The sequence below is a fragment of the Heptranchias perlo genome, chromosome X, assembly GCF_035084215.1.
Source record: "Heptranchias perlo isolate sHepPer1 chromosome X, sHepPer1.hap1, whole genome shotgun sequence".
Taxonomy (NCBI): Eukaryota; Metazoa; Chordata; class Chondrichthyes; order Hexanchiformes; family Hexanchidae; genus Heptranchias; species Heptranchias perlo.
Window position 1 is genome coordinate 4,503,457 of NC_090370.1, and position 16,960 is coordinate 4,520,416.

At 50.2% G+C, this 16,960-nt stretch overlaps 1 protein-coding gene across 2 annotated transcripts in view; it reads right to left on the reverse strand.

Annotated features, from left to right (window-relative positions):
* Positions 1-16,960, reverse strand: part of esyt1a (extended synaptotagmin-like protein 1a) — a 124,145-nt gene that overhangs the window by 37,711 nt on the left and 69,474 nt on the right. For both annotated transcript variants that reach the window (XM_067976547.1, XM_067976548.1), the window contains 5 exons: positions 16,020-16,109; positions 12,495-12,550; positions 11,043-11,163; positions 10,056-10,232; positions 8,336-8,418 (listed from right to left, as the gene is read on the reverse strand). In XM_067976547.1, the coding sequence (XP_067832648.1) occupies positions 8,336-8,418; positions 10,056-10,232; positions 11,043-11,163; positions 12,495-12,550; positions 16,020-16,109 (527 nt within the window). The remainder of the gene's footprint in view (positions 1-8,335; positions 8,419-10,055; positions 10,233-11,042; positions 11,164-12,494; positions 12,551-16,019; positions 16,110-16,960) is intronic.

Here is a 16,960-nt window from a genome sequence, read left to right on the forward strand (position 1 = left end):
ACATACACACACAGTCCTACACACGGGCACACACACATACACACACAGTCCTACACACGGGCACACACACATACAGTCACACAGTCCTACACACGGGCACACACACATACAGTCACACAGTCCTACACACGGGCACACACACATACAGTCACACAGTCCTACACACGGGCACACACACATACACTCACACAGTCCTACACACGGGCACACACACATACAGTCACACAGTCCTACACACGGGCACACACACATACAGTCACTCAGTCCTACACACGGGCACACACAGATACAGTCACACAGTCCGACACACGGGCACACACACATACACTCACACAGTCCTACACACGGGCACACACACATACACTCACAGTCCTACACGCAGGCACACACACATACACTCACACAGTCCTACACACGGGCACACACACATACAGTCACACAGTCCTACACGCAGGCACACACACATACACTCACACAGTCCTACACACGGGCACACACACATACAGTCACACAGTCCTACACGCAGGCACACACACATACAGTCACACAGTCCTACACACGGGCACACACACATACAGTCACACAGTCCTACACACGGGCACACACACATACAGTCACACAGTCCTACACACGGGCACACACACATACAGTCACACAGTCCTACACACGGGCACACACACATACACTCACACAGTCCTACACACGGGCACACACACATACAGTCACTCAGTCCTACACACGGGCACACACACATACACTCACACAGTCCTACACACGGGCACACACACATACACTCACACAGTCCTACACACGGGCACACACACATACAGTCACACAGTCCTACACACGGGCACACACACATACAGTCACACAGTCCTACACACGGGCACACACACATACAGTCACACAGTCCTACACACGGGCACACACACATACAGTCACACAGTCCTACACACGGGCACACACACAGACAGTCACACAGTCCTACACACGAGCACACACACATACAGTCACACAGTCCTACACACGGGCACACACACATACAGTCACACAGTCCTACACACGGGCACACACACATACAGTCACTCAGTCCTACACACGGGCACACACACATACACACACAGTCTTACACACGGGCACACACACATACACACACAGTCCTACACACGGGCACACACATACACACACAGTCCTACACACGGGCACACGCACATACACTCACACAGTCCTACACACGGGCACACAAACATACAGTCACACAGTCCTACACACGGGCACACACACATACAGTCACACAGTCCTACACGCAGGCACACACACATACACTCACACAGTCCTACATAGGGGCACACACACATACACTCACACAGTCATACACACGGGCACACACACATACACTCACACAGTCCTACACACGGGCACACACACATACAGTCACACAGTCCTACACGCAGGCACACACACATACACTCACACAGTCCTACACACGGGCACACACACATACAGTCACACAGTCCTACACACGGGCACACACACATACACTCACACAGTCCTACACACGGGCACACACAGATACAGTCACACAGTCCTTCACACGGGCACACACACATACAGTCACACAGTCCTACACACGGGCACACACACATACACTCACACAGTCCTACACACGGGCACACACACATACAGTCACTCAGTCCTACACACGGGCACACACACATACAGTCACACAGTCCTACACACGGGCACACACACATACAGTCACACAGTCCTACACACGGACGGGCACACACACATACAGTCACACAGTCCTACACACGGGCACACACACATACAGTCACACAGTCCTACACACGGGCACACACACATACACTCACACAGTCCTACACACGGGCACACACACATACACTCACAGTCTTACACACGGGCACACACACAGTCCTACACGCGGGCACACACACAGTCCTACACGCAGGCACACACACATACACTCACACAGTCCTACACACGGGCACACACACATACAGTCACACAGTCCTACACGCAGGCACACACACATACACTCACACAGTCCTACACACGGGCACACACACATACAGTCACACAGTCCTACACACGGGCACACACACATACACTCACACAGTCCTACACACGGGCACACACACATACAGTCACACAGTCCTGCACACGGGCACACACACATACACTCACACAGTCCTACACACGGGCACACACACATACAGTCACACAGTCCTACACGCAGGCACACACACATACACTCACACAGTCCTACACACGGGCACACACACATACAGTCACACAGTCCTACACACGGGCACACACACATACACTCACACAGTCCTACACACGGGCACACACACATACAGTCACACAGTCCTGCACACGGGCACACACACATACAGTCACACAGTCCTACACACGGGCACACACACATACAGTCACACAGTCCTACACACGGGCACACACAGATACAGTCACACAGTCCTACACACGAGCACACACACATACAGTCACACAGTCCTACACACGGGCACACACACATACAGTCACACAGTCCTACACACGGGCACACACACATACAGTCACTCAGTCCGACACACGGGCACACACACATACACACACAGTCTTACACACGGGCACACACACATACACTCACACAGTCTTACACACGGGCACACACACATACACACACAGTCCTACACACGGGCACACACACATACACACACAGTCCTACACACGGGCACACGCACATACACTCACACAGTCCTACACACGGGCACACACACATACAGTCACACAGTCCTACACACGGGCACACACACATACAGTCACACAGTCCTACACGCAGGCACACACACATACACTCACACAGTCCTACACACGGGCACACACACATACACTCACACAGTCATACACACGGGCACACACACATACACTCACACAGTCCTACACATGGGCACACACACATACAGTCACACAGTCCTACACGCAGGCACACACACATACACTCACACAGTCCTACACACGGGCACACACACATACAGTCACACAGTCCTACACACGGGCACACACACATACAGTCACACAGTCCTACACACGGGCACACACACATACAGTCACACAGTCCTACACACGGGCACACACACATACACTCACACAGTCCTACACACGGGCACACACACATACAGTCACTCAGTCCTACACACGGGCACACACACATACACTCACACAGTCCTACACACGGGCACACACACATACAGTCACACAGTCCTACACGCAGGCACACACACATACACTCACACAGTCCTACACACGGGCACACACACATACACTCACACAGTCCTACACACGGGCACACACAGATACAGTCACACAGTCCTACACACGGGCACACACACATACAGTCACACAGTCCTACACACGGGCACACACACATACACTCACACAGTCCTACACACGGGCACACACACATACAGTCACTCAGTCCTACACACGGGCACACACACATACAGTCACACAGTCCTACACACGGGCACACACACATACAGTCACACAGTCCTACACACGGACGGGCACACACACATACAGTCACACAGTCCTACACACGGGCACACACACATACAGTCACACAGTCCTACACACGGGCACACACACATACACTCACACAGTCCTACACACGGGCACACACACATACACTCACAGTCTTACACACGGGCACACACACAGTCCGACACGCGGGCACACACACAGTCCTACACGCAGGCACACACACATACACTCACACAGTCCTACACACGGGCACACACACATACAGTCACACAGTCCTACACGCAGGCACACACACATACACTCACACAGTCCTGCACACGGGCACACACACATACAGTCACACAGTCCTACACACGGGCACAAACACATACAGTCACACAGTCCTACACACGGGCACACACACATACACTCACACAGTCCTACACACGGGCACACACACATACAGTCACACAGTCCTACACACGGGCACACACAGATACAGTCACACAGTCCTACACACGGGCAGTCACACAGTCCTACACACGGGCACACACACATACAGTCACACAGTCCTACACATGGGCACACACACATACACTCACACAGTCCTACACACGGGCACACACACATACAGTCACACAGTCCTACACACGGGCACACACACATACAGTCACTCAGTCCTACACACGGGCACACACACATACAGTCACTCAGTCCTACACACGGGCACACACACATACAGTCACACAGTCCTACACACGGGCACACACACATACAGTCACACAGTCCTACACACGGGCACACACATACACACACAGTCTTACACACGGGCACACACACATACACACACAGTCCTACACACGGGCACACACACATACACTCACACAGTCCTACACACGGGCACACACACATACAGTCACACAGTTGCACACACATACACACAGTCCTACACACAGGCACACACACATACACTCACACAGTTGCACACACATACACACAGTCCTACACACGGGCACACACATACACACAGTCACACAGTCCTACACGCGGGCACACACACATACACTCACACAGTCCTACACACGGGCACACACACATACAGTCACTCAGTCCTACACACGGGCACACACACATACAGTCACACAGTCCTACACACGGGCACACACACATACACTCACACAGTCCTACACACGGGCACACACACATACACACACAGTCCTACACACGGGCACACACACATACACTCACACAGTCCTACACACGGGCACACACACATACACTCACACAGTCCTACACACGGGCACACACACATACACTCACACAGTCCTACACACGGGCACACACACATACACACACAGTCCTACACACGGGCACACACACATACACTCACACAGTCCTACACACGGGCACACACATACAGTCACACAGTCCGACACACGGGCACACACACATACACTCACACAGTCCTACACACGGGCACACACACATACAGTCACTCAGTCCTACACACGGGCACACACACATACACTCACACAGTCCTACACACGGGCACACACACATACACTCACACAGTCCTACACACGGGCACACACACATACACTCACACAGTCCTACACACGGGCACACACACATACACTCACACAGTCCTACACACGGGCACACACACATACACTCACACAGTCCTACACACGGGCACACACACATACAGTCACACAGTCATACACGCAGGCACACATACAGTCACACAGTCATACACGCAGGCACACACACATACAGTCACACAGTCCTACACACGGGCACACACACATACACTCACAGTCCCACACGTGGGCACACACACTGACACGCACAGTCCTACACGTGGGCACACACACATACACTCACAGTCCCACACGTGGGCACACACACATACACTCACACAGTCCTACACACGGGCACACACACATACACTCACACAGTCCTACACACGGGCACACACACATACAGTCACACAGTCCTACACGCAGGCACACACACATACACTCACACAGTCCTACACACGGGCACACAGACATACAGTCACACAGTCCTACACGCAGGCACACACACATACAGTCACACAGTCCTACACACGGGCACACACACATACAGTCACACAGTCCTACACACGGGCACACACACATACAGTCACACAGTCCTACACACGGGCACACACACATACACTCACACAGTCCTACACACGGGCACACACACATACAGTCACTCAGTCCTACACACGGGCACACACACATACACTCACACAGTCCTACACACGGGCACACACACATACACTCACACAGTCCTACACACGGGCACACACACATACAGTCACACAGTCCTACACACGGGCACACACACATACAGTCACACAGTCCTACACACGGGCACACACACATACAGTCACACAGTCCTACACACGGGCACACACACATACAGTCACACAGTCCTACACACGGGCACACACACATACAGTCACACAGTCCTACACACGGGCACACACACATACAGTCACACAGTCCTACACACGGGCACACACACATACAGTCACTCAGTCCTACACACGGGCACACACACATACACACACAGTCTTACACACGGGCACACACACATACACACACAGTCCTGCACACGGGCACACACACATACACACACAGTCCTACACACGGGCACACGCACATACACTCACACAGTCCTACACACGGGCACACACACATACAGTCACACAGTCCTACACACGGGCACACACATACACTCACACAGTCATACACACGGGCACACACAGATACAGTCACACAGTCCTACACACGGGCACACACACATACAGTCACACAGTCCTACACACGGGCACACACACATACACTCACACAGTCCTACACACGGGCACACACACATACAGTCACTCAGTCCTACACACGGGCACACACACATACAGTCACACAGTCCTACACACGGGCACACACACATACAGTCACACAGTCCTACACACGGACGGGCACACACACATACAGTCACACAGTCCTACACACGGGCACACACACATACAGTCACACAGTCCTACACACGGGCACACACACATACACTCACACAGTCCTACACACGGGCACACACACATACACTCACAGTCTTACACACGGGCACACACACAGTCCTACACGCGGGCACACACACAGTCCTACACGCAGGTACACACACATACACTCACACAGTCCTACACACGGGCACACACACATACAGTCACACAGTCCTACACGCAGGCACACACACATACACTCACACAGTCCTACACACGGGCACACACACATAGTCACACAGTCCTACACACGGGCACACACACATACACTCACACAGTCCTACACACGGGCACACACACATACAGTCACACAGTCCTACACACGGGCACACACACATACACTCACACAGTCCTACACACGGGCACACACACATACAGTCACACAGTCCTACACACGGGCACACACACATACACTCACACAGTCCTACACACGGGCACACACACATACACTCACACAGTCCTACACACGGGCACACACACATACAGTCACACAGTCCTACACACGGGCACACACACATACACTCACACAGTCCTACACACGGGCACACACACATACAGTCACACAGTCCTACACACGGGCACACACACATACACTCATACAGTCCTACACACGGGCACACACACATACACTCACACAGTCCTACACACGGGCACACACACATACAGTCACACAGTCCTACACACGGGCACACACACATACACTCACACAGTCCTACACACGGGCACACACACATACAGTCACACAGTCCTACACACGGGCACACACACATACAGTCACACAGTCCTACACACGGGCACACACATACACACACAGTCTTACACACGGGCACACACACATACACACACAGTCCTACACACGGGCACACACACATACAGTCACACAGTCCTACACACGGGCACACACACATACAGTCACACAGTCCTACACACGGGCACACACACATACAGTCACACAGTTGCACACACATACACACAGTCCTACACACAGGCACACACACATACACTCACACAGTTGCACACACATACACACAGTCCTACACACGGGCACACACATACACACAGTCACACAGTCCTACACGCGGGCACACACACATACACTCACACAGTCCTACACACGGGCACACACACATACAGTCACTCAGTCCTACACACGGGCACACACACATACACTCACACAGTCCTACACACGGGCACACACACATACAGTCACTCAGTCCTACACACGGGCACACACACATACACTCACACAGTCCTACACACGGGCACACACACATACACTCACACAGTCCTACACACGGGCACACACACATACACTCACACAGTCCTACACACGGGCACACACACATACACTCACACAGTCCTACACACGGGCACACACACATACAGTCACACAGTCATACACGCAGGCACACATACAGTCACACAGTCATACACGCAGGCACACACACATACAGTCACACAGTCCTACACACGGGCACACACACACATACACTCAGAGTCCCACACGTGGGCACACACACTGACACGCACAGTCCTACACGTGGGCACACACACATACACTCACAGTCCCACACGTGGGCACACACACTGACACATACGCGTATACAGACCTACACATATGCTGACACAGACCTGCACACGGGCACACACATGGGAACACACACTGACGTGTACGCATACACAGGCACGCAGTGCTCTCACCTGCCCAGGAAGTCGTCCTGATCTGGGTCTTTATCAAACATCTCAATTTCCAACAGCTGACCAGGAACTTCATGCACAATCACCTGTGGAGTGTAGAAAGCCACAGGTCAGAAAGAGGACATACAAGACACACTCCTACTCAAACCTATCCTTTGCTGTAACTTCCAATAGCTTATTATATGGATTCTACATCACTTAGAAGTTGCATTTATTCTCTCTAAGTTTTTTGTTCCAGGACTGTAATGTCCAGCTCAGTAATATATTAATCCTGCTTGACAAATAACTTCCAAAAGATAAATTCCAGCTGTTTGAAACAACTTGAAAATCTATGGGTAATGCTCCCCATTGTATAATAATATGTCACTAAAATGAGCAAATGGATGAAAATACATCTATTTGAATCTAAAGTTAAACATATTAACTTTATGGCGGCTCACCACCACCTTCTCAAGGGTAATTAGGGATGGGTAATAAATGCCGGCCTTGCCAGCGACACCCACATCCCGTGAATGAATTTAAAAAAATTCTACCATATTGCTTTCTGGTACTCGATGTCAGTAATGTGTGCCCACTGAAGCGAGATTTAGTGCCAGTGACAAAGGATTTGCAGATTTTGCTAACTTAGTAGATGATTGTGGATATTGCTGATTTAAAGACTACCTTTGCAGGAGGGAGGGAAAAACTGTCCAGGAGGGACGACGTGCACATATTATTGATTGGCAAAGCAACAGTATTCATAATGTCTATGGAGTATCCATAAACTCTCTATTCTCACCCCATATGGCCTGTAGAGGGTGTATAATGTCAATAGGTTGGGGGGGTGGTGTTACTTGGAGATGAAAATGAGGTTCACATCACCACTCACCTAAATATTAGCAAAACAAAAACCATGTTGATTTGTGGTATTACCTCTCAGGTGAGTAAATAGGGGAGTATGTTCTCTTGCCAGATCACTTGGTGCTCTAGCGGCACTCCTACGGTAGCACTGCCGGGATTCTCCGCCTTTGCACTGACGAGCTTCCTCTTGAAGGCAGGAATCCCGCTGGGTGCCCACTGTGCATACTTAGATGAGTTCCGACCCAAGGAAATGGGTCAGGGCAGAGGGAAGATACTGAGAGACAGGCAGAAGTCCTACCCTGCCAGAACTCCGCCCCAAAGAGGAGAATCCGTGTCCCCCCCCCCCCCCGCCCTGGCGTGTCAGTGGTGGAGAACCGGGAGCAGGTCACCAAGTGCCCTCTCAACCATTAATGGTGTTTGGCTCAGAGACACTAGGGAGAGAATGGAGGGAATTATAGCTACAAGGATAGGCTATCTATCTCCTTAAAAATAAATAGACCAGACAACTTTTCAAATAAGGTTTGCCAAGCACCTGCCAGGTCTATTAAGGTACTCTACCTGTGTCACAAACTCATATATCACAGTTCCATTTCTGGTGTAACTAACGGTTCCCAACTGACCGGGAGACAGATTTTGCTATAATCCCGCTCTGGAATCTTCAAGAATTTGATTATAATGGGCGGGTGTATTCCTGAAAATGCCAGGATTCCTAACAGAGACAGATCCGAGTCCTGCCCCAGATCCCAGCCTGCCACTGCCTCTACACCACAGAACTCACCTCCCGGGTCCCAGGATTTGCAGGGCCAGTACTTTAACTAGCAGGGATTCCAGGATATTTAAAGGTTCTGATGACTAGGTGACACATACAATAATATTCACCCACCTCATACATTTCATTCCATTTGGGATTCACGGATTCACTGATGGTCTTGCTCATGAATGCCTGTGTGCCCACTCGTATAACGGCATACGGATCGGATTTCCCTTTGATAAGTCCCTTGACGTAGGTATCCTTTGACTCCAAGCTCGCCGCTTCAATTAGGTGGATCCGAACTATTCCCTATAAATAAATAAATAGACAAGTTCAAATCCCCCTTTCTTAAGGGCTCGATTATTGTATACAGAATAATGAAATTCAGTAGAGCATGTTACATGGAGAATAACTGAGTGCTGGCAACTTATTACAAGTAGCACACCTGGGACAGCACGAGAGCTTGTAAGAACATAAGAACATAAAAAATAGGACTTACTTGGTGTCGGCAGTAATGTAGGACCGCACCGTATAACCTGGCAGCTGCATTGGGATTTCCCCCTTTCCCGTAGTGTTATCACAAGGCTGGAATTTACTTCCCACACAAATTATTGGTACTCTAGTTTCCTGGCATTTTTAACATGGATATTGAAGCTTGTTGCTACTATCCAGAGGAACGTCAATTAAAATGAAGACCGGTGGGGGTGGGGGAGGGATCATTTTCATCACCACCTGGGCAGTAAGTTGCAAGTAATTGTGCAACCCGCCCGGTTTTCATTAAATTGGAATCAAAAGAACAAAGATCAGGCGGGTTCTTCAAAGGGTGGCCAATCTACTCTGCCAGGTTACTGCTCAGGCGGTGAAGTTAAAAATGAGCCCCCCCACCACCCGTGTTTTATTAGTATGAACAGTTCAAGCCACAACCACAGCGCTATGACTGGCCGGGTGCTATTACCAAGTGCTTAATACATCCCTGGTCTAAACAGGATATCAGTGTCTGAACAATGGGCAGTAAATAGGTGGACTTCATGCTCACACACCACCAAAATACCACCACCTGTTCTTGGGGCAATTCCACCACTCATGATTTGGTGAAAACATACACGGTGCGATACATACCCGAGGCAGGGGAGAACGGAGCTCAGCCACATGGAGTTCTCCAACAAGAGGGCAGGTGATCCGATTCGGCAAAACCAGGAAGGAGGCAATGGTGTCCATGAGTACGGTGTCGGACTTTGAGCTGCCCAAGGAGAAGAGAGACAGAGAAAGGTAAAAGGAATAATGGAGAGAGAGAGGGAGAGAAAGAGGGTGACAGAGAGATCAACAGAGATAGAGGGAGAGAAACAAAACATTCATCAAAGAGGCTTTCATTGCAAAGGATATAAATTTAAAGGGGCACTGTTAATTTTAAAGCAGGCTGACCTACCAAAAAGAGCCTGTTTTTCAAAGGCAAGGGTAACTAGAGGTCAGCACTATGAATGGTAATTACTTTCCTTGAAATGTTCCAGGTACATCCTGGTATTTTTGGCTGTTTGTATTGATTTTGAAAATGTTGCTTTCTGAACGATCTTATTTACAGGATTTCCCAGAAGGACCCTGTGCTCGTTCAATCACAGTGTAGGCCACGTCAGCCATGGGTGACGTCAGCCAACAGGAACTGATATATTGAGTCCTGTGTCTACAGAATCAGAGCCAGAAGGGGGAAAAAAAATCAGCCCGCAATCACAAGATACAAACCACATTAAATATATTTAAATAGCACGGTAGAGCTAACAAAACACAAACATATCACTGAAGTTGGTTGTTCTGTTCTGTGTCAGAATACATTCAAAATGCGCAACATCAGGGTAAGCAAAGTTCCAACATGAAGACAGAAAATACTGCACTCTAGGTGTGAGGTCCCCTTCATGACCCATAGCCAGGGAAGGAGACTTTGTCAACCCTTACACTGCCCACTTGTGGCCTTGCAGAAACATTTGGAACATTAAATTCAAATTAGTCTTAAGTGAGAGGCACTTTACGGATTGGACTTATTCTCTGTGGTATTTGAATGAAATTGCTCTGTGTGCTATTTTAGCACATTTGTTAACCCTTTCACTTTAAACAGATTAGCAAAGGCATCAAAGAGTACACCGAGGAAATTCTATTTGAATATGCTAATGTTTACACTACAAACACTGAAGGCAATTTCAACCCTTTAACCTGTTAGTTAGGGATATTGTAAAATCCAGTGAAAAAGCCAAATCTCCTGCAGGTTTTCATAACCTGTAAAATCCAGGGGTGCTATGTTGACACCAGTTTTTAAAAAAAATATTTTGTTAAAATTCTTATTAAATCATCTGACTCACAAAATCTTGTATATTTGTGAAATTGTATTATTGATTACATTTCTCAACATATTTTGGTTTTGTTTAAAAATATATTGTGCATAATTTTTGGAAAAAGGTGAGAAACACCCAGAACTCTAGAATGTAACTCATATTGTTCTTGGAATAATCTTTCAAATGTTTTGGTTCTATTTTTGATCCTCAGAGGATTCATTCTGTTTTTGCTCCTATGAACATTCATTACCTCAGTCCTGGAATATCCAGCAGGTTGGTGAGTCCGGTCCAGTTAATGTCCAGCACCTGAAAGGACACAAAGCGTCTAAATCATTTTCAGAATCTCAACTGTACTTCAATTTATATGTGTAACAGATCTGTGTCAATTCAAAACCAAACAGTCCCCCTTTCAGTGTCAGACCTGTGACTCTGAAACTAGGGGCTCGATTTTACCAGGCCTGCGGGTTTCCGGCGGGTTGGGTTTCGGGAGCGTGGTCAACACGCTCAGTGAAATTAGTGGGTTGCCCGCGCGATCGTAGCAGGCAATCCACTAATTGGAGCCACTTACCTGCTCCTCCGGGGTCCACGCTGCTGGTCTGCGCGTCGGGTGGGCTGCGCATGCGCAGTACGATCTGTCAGCTGGAGGCTCTCTAGTTAAAGGGGCAGTCCTCCACTGACAGATGCTGCAACCAATGGAACAAATTTCAGCATGGAGCAGCCCAAGGGGAAGGCTGCTCCCAGTCTAATGATGCCTCACCCCAGGTATCATCAGATGGGGTGAGGAGGAGGGCGAAGACAGAGATCTTCCACCCGGCGGGCGGGAGGAAGCGGCCAGCCTCTGCCACCAAGAAGGCCTGGCTCGAGGTGGCAGAGGGGTCACCTGTGCAACCAACATATCACCCACCTGCATACAGTGCAGGAGGCGCTGCAATGACCTCAGTAGGTCAGCCACAGTGAGAACATGAAGTCTTTCCCCTACACTCCATCTGCCACAACACTGCCCCAACCCCACATCTCCTTCGGCACCGCCAACACTACTCTGTCACATCACCCCTCATACCCACTCAAACCCCATCCTCATCTTACCTCCACCTACTCACCTCGCCAGTACTCATCCTGCCACTAAGACGCGACCCAATCCTCATACAATCTCATGGCTCTATCCCATACTCACCCTCTCGTGCATCTCCCTCACGGCCAGCCTCACTCAACCTGCCACCACCTGTGCTGCAGCCACAGGGCATGCATCACATATGTGCAGTAGGCAGCGTAAGGCAAATGTTTCGTGAGCATGAAGGGGGTGCACAAGGGTGTCGGAGGGTTTGCCATGGGTGGTACCTATATTGAATTTCACAGCAACAAACAGCACACATTATATTGGCACCACCACTGCCATGTCTCCGTGAATACTGTCTGTTGTGTCCAATAATGCCCGCTCCTGGGTATCACTATGAGGACCCACCACTGATGCCACCCATCGTGTTACTGCAGAGTAGGTGCAGGTGTATTTGCAGGGCTCTTCCGCGCAGACCACTGAGAGACATCGGCGGTGTAGCCGGCTGCACCCTGGAAGGATGCGGAGGAGAAGTTGCGGAGGGCAGTGGTGACTTTGGCAGCGACAGGTAAGCACTTGTTGCTGGGGCCAGGCAGGAGCAGCTCGGCATGAAAGAGCCTGCAGATCTCCACGACTACATGTCGAGCGAATCTGCGCCTCCGTGTGCACTGCTGCTCGGAGAGGTCCGGGGAGCTTCGCCTCGGTCTGTGGACCATGTGGCGAGGGTAGTGCCCTCTGCGATGCGTCTCTCTCTGCGGTAGCCCTCCCTCCTGCTGTGCAGGTGGGCGTGCAACAACCCCGTGTTGGGGGGCTCCACGTCTCTGCGGCGGACGGCGTGGACTGCGAGGCTGGTCATGCTGTTCGTCCTCCGAGGGTGTCCACGCACCACCCATCTGGCCGTTGTTGGTCTGAGGGGTTGTGCAGGGTAGGTGGGTGGTTCCTCGGACTGGGGCTGCAGTTTCGTGTCGGTCTGTCCTCTGGCTTGGCGGGGGGTGGTGGGGGACAGGGGTTGCCCTATGTGACGCGGTGGCCTCCTGCGTGGGTGAGGGCTCTCCCCCGTGGGGTGCACCTTGGCACCTGCCACAGGCTGCTGGCTGCAACACGCCTGGTTGGAGAGAGACTGTTTCCCCCAGTGTGGGAAACACGCTGCGATGCCGGTGAAATCCCACACTTCCTCTTTTGACAGCTGATTCAGCTCATTAACTGACCTCAACAAGCAAGGTAAGTACTCTCAAGTGGAACCCCGCTGGCTTTAATTGCCTGCGGGATTCCCACCAGCGGGGGCCATGCACGCAGCCCCGCACGTCATCGGGGAACCCGGAAGTGGTCGGGATCGCGGCGCGATCCGGTCACGTGACCTCATATCAGGATTTTCGGGGCCCCCCCGCTGGAAACCCGCAGGAAACCCGACCCTAAAATCGAGCCCTAGGAGTCTGTTCAAATCCAGTGCAGACCTGCCAAGTCTCATTCATTTTGGTTTAAAAATGTGACCTATTTTGATCCATGTCACTCATAAAAATAAGCCCAGCTCCATCGGGTAAACTTTATGACCTATGCTCCGCTCCCAGTGCTGATCAGGAGCACAGGTCAAAGACAGGCCGCTACAGGGCCAATTCTATGACCAGCGCTCCTGTCAACCAACACCTTCCCCAGGAACCTTGCAAAATTATTTATTTATTCTCTGGATGTGAATGTCAGTGGCAAAGCCAGCAACTGAGTGAAGGCAGTTAAGAGTGAACCATGTTGGTGTAGGACTGGAGTCACATATAAGCCAGACTGGGTAAGGACGGCAGGTTTCCTTCCCTAAAGGACATTAATGAACCAGTAGGGATTGTACAACAATTCAACAGCTTCATGATCACTTATTACTGATACCAGCTTTTTATTTCCAGATTGTTTTTTAATTCTTAAACTGCCACAGCGGGATTTGAACTCACATCCTCTGGATTATTCGTCCTGGCCTCTGGATTACTAACCCAGGAAAGTAGTCACTACATTACCGTACACTTGTATGCAAAAAGATTTCTAATCTGTCACTCTTCTTGATCATCTCACTCCAAACATTTCCCTGATGATCTTGAAAACTTCAATTAGATCAGCTTCAAGTCTCCTTTTTTCCAAAGAGAACAAGCCCAACCTCCTTAACCTTTTCACATAACTTCAATTCCTGATACCAGGAATCATAATCATTACTCATCTCTAAACTCTCAAAGGCACTAATACATTCCCTATCATTAGGTTATGAGAACTGCACTCCCAATTCGGGTCTGATGAGTGATGTGGCAACACAACTCAGCTCAACTATTGTCCATATTAGGTACGTGTTTGCTTCTTTCGTCAATTTTCTCCCTACTTCTCTTTTGTACTAACGGCACTGACTCATGCTGGGGTAGGGGGCCAGCAGCCCTCACCCAAGTGGCCACTCTTTATGTGTGAGGCCAGGCAGTGAGTGTCCGTAGGCTATTCCATGGGAGATATCACAGCTGAGCCTGATCCTGTCTTATTTACTACAGAGAAAACAACAAATAATGTGGAACTAACACCTTCAACATGAATTATCTCCTTATAAATTACCCCTGCAGAGTACAGCCTGAGATCATTTACAGTTTTGTTGTACTAATCCCAAGACAAGAGCTCATTGATTCCTAGTTAAGCAGTCCTGTACTAATCCATCGTCTTCTGTTTCATTTGTTTGTTTTTTTGCTCCCACAACACACTCACTGGGCGCCGGACGAAGAACAGGGTCACTGCTCCGACCAAAGGCATGTCTCCGATCAAGGGCTCAAGGATCACACGGAGCATCCCATGGAGCTGCAGGAGAGATGGAAAAAAATCAGCAACTGAAGGAACAGACGTCCAAACAATAACCACTAGGACACCTCAGGAGAATTGTGTCGCACACGATGCAAGTTCATGGACAAGATTACTGGACAGGCCTGTGGTTTTCTCCCCCAAGCTCACCTCACACAGAATGGTCGTGTCAATCAGGCAATTTACATAAAATCAGCTGTTACAGTAAGATTCGGATTAATACTGAGGTGTCTCACTGTTTCTCCTGCTCCTGCCACATTTCAATATTTATTTATAAACTTACTGTTCCCCCCCCAATTCTGGTAGCTCTGTCCCCCTCCCACTCCAATTTCTGGTAGTTCACCCCTTTGCCCCACCATTGCTCTTATTCTGACTCCAATGCTCTTGTAACCTGGGCCACCTGACCCCAAACCATTCTGCTGCAGATGGCTGACAGCAGACTGCCTGGTTCACTGGTTGCTGCAAACAGGCTGTCTGCTGACTGGCTGGGTGTCTAACTGCAGACTGACTGCTGATGGCTGGCTGCTGATTGGCTGCTAGCGGCTGGCTGCAGATTGGCTGCTGGCGGCTGGCTGCAGATTGGCTGTTGGTGGCTGGTTGCGAATTGGCTGCTGGTGGCTGGCTGTGGATTGGCTGCTAGTGGCTGGCTGCGGATTGGCTGCTAGTGGCTGGCTGCGGATTGGCTGCTAGTGGCTTGCTGCAGATTGGCTGCTGGGGCTGGCTACAGATTGGCTGCTAGTGGCTGGCTGCGGATTGACTGCTGGTGGCTGGCTGCAGATTGGCTGCGGATTGGCTGTTGGTGGCTGGCTGCGGATTGGCTGCTTATGGCATTTTTAGCACAGTACTGTGGC